Source organism: Primulina huaijiensis, chromosome 13 (genome assembly GCF_012295235.1).
Source record: "Primulina huaijiensis isolate GDHJ02 chromosome 13, ASM1229523v2, whole genome shotgun sequence".
Classification (NCBI taxonomy): domain Eukaryota; kingdom Viridiplantae; phylum Streptophyta; class Magnoliopsida; order Lamiales; family Gesneriaceae; genus Primulina; species Primulina huaijiensis.
In genome coordinates, this window is record NC_133318.1 from 13,291,168 (window position 1) to 13,296,493 (window position 5,326).

A 5,326-nucleotide genomic window follows, 5' to 3' on the forward strand; every position below is an offset into this window, starting at 1 on the left:
TCTTCTACCCAATCTTTTCCTTTCTCATGCAACCGGGCCTTCAATGCTTGTACAATGATTCTATTGGTCACTTCTGTTTGACCATTGGCTTGGAGATAGGCTACGGAGGTAAAGGATTGGGAAATCTTCATCTCCGCGCACCAAGATGTGATTTTTTTTTCCTTGAAACTGCCTTCCATTATCAGAAATCAACCTTCGGGGGATACCAAATCGGCAAACTATATTTTTCCAGAGAAACTTCATAACTTCTTCCTCAGTAATCTTTGACAGAGGTTCAGCTTCTACCCATTTGGAGAAATAATCCATGGCCACCAGGAGAAACTTCTTTTGTGCTCGAGCTATGGGCAAAGGGCCTACGATATCCATGCCCCACTGGTCAAAAGGGCAAGAGGTTAAGATAGGTTGCAAGCTAGTAGTCGGATGATGATGGAAGTTAGCATGGTATTGGCAACCCTTACACTTTTGCACAAGCCGGGTGCGTCTTGATTCATCTGGGTCCACCAAAATCCAGCCAATATGGCTTTTCTGGATAAAGCCATCCCTCCAAGGTGTTCGCCACAGCATCCTTCATGGATTTCTCGGAGGATATATTCTACCTCACTCTCTGGTACGCATTTTAGTAAAGGACCCTGATATGATCGCCTGTACAGAGTATTATTCAAGAGAGCGAACCTGGGCGCTTGCTTTTTTATTTTCAAAGCTTGAGCTCGGTCAGCTGGAAATTTGTCTTGGACCATAAATTCGATTAAAGGGGCCATCCATGAGTTTGCTTGAATATGCGGCACTTCCTCATCAATAGATAACACTAACCGGGTGAAACACATGATCTCCCGGGTACTTATGTCAGAAATAGAGGCGGCCAATTTTGCAAGACTATCAGCTTCGTTATTCTTCTCCCGGGAAATTTGCTCAATGCTCCAATCGGTCAAGGTAGCAGCTCGGGCTGTGATAAGCCTTAAATACTTGAGCATTTTTTCGTCTTTGGTTTCATAGGTACCTTTAATCTGCTGTACCACCAGCTGTGAGTCAGAATAAATAATTACTCGAGGAGCTCCAACTTCTCGGGCAGCCTGCAATCCTGACAAAACTGCTTCATATTCAGCCTCATTATTAGTGACCCGGGAATCAATTCTGAGAGCTAACTTGATTTTTTCCTCTGAGGGGGCAATCAACACCACTCCAACTCCGCATCCTGACAAGTTTGATGCACCATCAACGAAGACCCTCCATACTTCTTCTTCACACTGTATCATCTCTGTTAAAAAATCAGTTAAGGCTTGGGCTTTCATAGCAGCTCGGGGTTTGTACTCAAGATCATACTCCCCGAGTTCTATCGCCCACTTAACCATTCTTCCTGAAACTTCGGCATGCGTCATTATTCTCCTCAGTGGCGAATTGGTGAGGACTACTATCGGATGGGAAAGGAAATACGGCCTCAGCTTTCGAGCGGTCACTACCAGGGCCAGGGCTATTTTTTCAACTTCGCTATATTTCAACTCCGCTCCTCGGAGGGCATGACTAACATAGTACACCGGTTTTTGGTCCGTCCCTTCTTCTCGGATAAGTACAGAGCTAATGGCATACTCGGTGGCAGACAAATAAATCCATAACTTTTCTCCCGGCTCGGGTTTTACCAAGACGGGTAGTTCGGCCAGGTGCTTCTTTAGGTCTTGGAAAGCCTGCTCACATTTTTCATCCCATCCAAATTTATGAGCCTTTCGGAGAACTGGAAAAATGGGTAACTCCTGTGAGCTGACCGGGAAATGAATCGAGATAGGGCGGCGATCTTCCCGGTTAATTTTTGCACCTCACGGACAGATTGAGGGGAGGGCATGTCAAGCACTACTTTGATTTTCTCCGGATTGACCTCAATGCCGCGATCTGTGACCATAAATCCCAAGAATTTTCCACTTTTTACCCCAAACACACACTTGGCAGGGTTGAGCTTTATCTCGTATTTCTTTAATGTAGCAAAGGTTTCTGCCAAGTCGTCGATAAAACAAGAATTCTTTCGAGTTTTGATCAAAATATCATCAACATGCACCTCAATATTCTTGCTTATCTGCTTCTGGAAAACTTGATTCATCAATCACTGATACGTAGCACCCGTATTTTTCAACCCGAAGTGCATGACCACGTAGCAGAAGGTGCCCCCAGAAGTGATGAAGCTGGTCTTGTCTTGATCTTCTAGGACCATAGGAATTTGATGATATCCCTGATATGCATCCATGAAGCTCAACAACTCGAAGCCAAAAGTAGAGTCCACCAATTGATCTATCTGGGGAAGTGGATAACAATCTTTTGGGCAGGCTTTGTTCAAATCTCGAAAGTCCACGCACATCCTCCACTTCCCCGTGGCTTTGGGGACAAGGACCACATTATAGAGCCATGTGGGAAATTGGACCTCCCGAATGTGGCCGGACTTCAACATTTCCTTCACCTGTTCATCAATGATTTTATCTTTCTCAAGCCCGAAATGTCTTTTCTTCTGTTTCACCGGTCGAGATCCCGGAATGATGTTCAATTTGTGCTCGGCAATTCTGGGTGATATCCCCACAAGTTCCTGCTGAGACCACGCAAAAACAGAAATATTAGTTTTTAAGCAAGCGAGGAGTTTTATCCGGGTGATGGTTTCAAGGTCTAGAGCCACCCGGATGCTTTTTCCCGGCTCTACTTCAATCGTCTCCTGTTCATCTTCGGCAACAAAATGTACTTCTTTTTCCTCCATTACTCTCTCCTCCTGAGTTAGTTTCTTCCCTTTATCTTCCCTTCTTGCCTTCTTTTGGTCCACTCGAACTGTTTCACCATAGCATTTCCGAGAGGAAGGTTGATCTCCCCTTACTTCACCGACCCGCTCTTGCACAGGAAACTTGATTTTTTGGTGATAAGTAGATGCCACAGCCCTCATCTCGTTCATGGCCGGCCTTCCCAGGATTATGTTATATGAGGATGGCGCATCTACTATGGTGAAGACTGTCATAACTGTCTTTCTCAAGTCTCCACTTCCGAGTGTTAGGGGCAGAGTGATTTCTCCTTCAGGGTAGACCGCATGCCCAGCGAAGCCAAACAGGGCAGTCTCAACTGCCTCTAACTGATATTCATGCAAATCCATCTGGAACTAATGCTTCTTTGAAGCTAACATTGACGGAACTACCGTTGTCAACAAATACCCTAAGCACATCATAGTTAGCCACTCGAGCCTGGATGACCAGAGCGTCATTGTGCGGTAGACTAACTCCTCTGAGGTCCTCTGGTCCAAAGCTTATAATTGGCTCGTCTCTCTTTCTCTCACCAACCTCCAAGCATTCCCTCCTACTCCTTGCCTTTCTGGCCCGATTAGAGTCACCATCAGTAGACCCTCCTGAAATCATCTTTATCACTCCTCTGATTGGGGTAGGATCCCTCTTTTCTGGTTGCGCGTTTCTCCTCTCCCGGGAGTTCTCTTCGATTCTCTTGCTACCACCTTTACTCGGGATACTCGCCGATGTTCCGGGAGTATTGAATCCGGGGCGACGATATACCCAAGGACCAGATCTGGGTTTGTCCCGGGAAGGATGAGATTCCGGTTCAGAGTGCTTCTTAAATTCTTTTCTCAGAGTTCGGCATTCATTTGTATTGTGAGAACACTCTTTATGAAGGGTACAGTACCCTTTCCGCTCTGGTCTTGGTGTTCTGGGTACTGGTCCGGGATGCGAGACTACGTCCAAGCTGCATTCTTGAATCTCTCGGTCCCGAACAATTTTCAAAGGTACATGAGGTAAATGTCCCGGGCCACCTTTCTTGGGAGCTCTTTCGTCGGGCTTGGCTACCCGATCTCCTCTGGCTCTCTTTAAAGCCTCCCTCTTTTGGTTCTGCGCCTCTTCCATATTAATGTATTTCTCTGCACGGGATAAGAGATCCTCGAAATTCACGGGCAATTTCTTAGTTAGGGATCGGAAAAAATCCCCTTCCCACAACCCTTGCATGGACGCTGTAGTTTTCGTTTCGGGGACGCAGGCTGGTACATCCAGGGCCACTCGGTTGAATCTTTTGAGATATGCCCTTAGGGTTTCGTCTTGCCTTTGTTTGACCTCGAATAGGCTGAAAGCAGTCTTCTTGTACTTCTTGCTACTGCTAAATTGATGCAAAAATACCTTTTGGAAATCTTCAAAACAATTGATACTTTGGGCCGCCAGCCCTTCGAACCATCTTTGTGCAGAGTCGACGAGGGTGGTGAGGAACACTTTACACTTGATTTGGTCCCCGTAGCAATGTAACATAGCCATATTTTCGAAGCGAGCAAGGTGCTCTTCGGGATCAGAACTCCCATCATAGTCCTTGATCTTGGCTGACTTGAAATGTCCGGGTAATGGTTCACGGATAATAATATCAGAGAACGGGCAACCTTTTACGACTGGAACACTATCCTTGGAACCAACCTGCCCTTCTAACACCTTTACTTTCTTCCTCAACTCCTCCAATTCTTCCACAACAGTAGGGGACTTAGAACCTGCGCTTGACTCCCTCTCCTCTTCCTGATTACCATGCAACTGCTCACGTTCTTCTTGTAGTGGAACAGAATGATTAGGAGCCTTATTTTCCATGGCCGTCTTAACACCATCAGCTACAATTTTGGTCAACTCTTCAGGTGTTAGATGAATGGTGGGTTGAGGACCATTGGGTGGGGGGCCTCCTGCACCAGAGAGATGGGTATAGTTCTCCTCCTGAATTCGAGAAGTGTCCTGATGGGCTCTCCTAGTAGGTGCCATATCTACGTCTTAAAACTCCAATTTCCCACAGACGGCGCCAATGATGCAACCCGGGTAAAAGGGATGAGTCGGGTCGAATACTCAACCGGGTATACTATCAAAATATATAAAAGGGAATATGAGTCGGACGTTAGGACTTAAAAATTTCTTCCGTCGATTAACAGGGAACTCAAGTAGAAAAATTAATACAACCGAATGACAACTGTAAAATGAACGCCCCGGGTAAGATGTACAATAAATGAGAGTATTCAATGCGCAAATTAATATCTGAATGACCCCCCAAATGCAAATAAAGCACTTGATATTTATAATGGAGATTGCAATGATGACCTCGTTCCTTGTGCTGATCATTAATTATAATAGGGTGGCTGATTATACCCTACATTCTGACACGTCAAATCGCATACTAGTCACATCCGGCCCACTTAATGTTGTCAACCATTTATGTTATTGTCAGAGATAGGTCGGCTATGCATGCTCTATCAAGTTGACGCCATTAAATGCTTTACTTATATCGAGGTGATCGAACATAAGGCCTCTCGGGCAGTTATAGAAGAGCTCGGGCATTTACACGTTTT

The 5,326-nt window shown here is 45.6% G+C and overlaps 1 protein-coding gene across 1 annotated transcript; it reads right to left on the reverse strand.

Annotated features, from left to right (window-relative positions):
• Window positions 1–3,098: 3,098 nt before the first annotated feature.
• On the reverse strand, window positions 3,099–4,748 carry LOC140991232 (uncharacterized). Its single transcript, XM_073461171.1, has one exon. It carries the CDS (start codon window positions 4,746–4,748, stop codon window positions 3,099–3,101), a length of 1,650 nt encoding a protein of 549 aa, XP_073317272.1.
• Window positions 4,749–5,326: the final 578 nt, after the last annotated feature.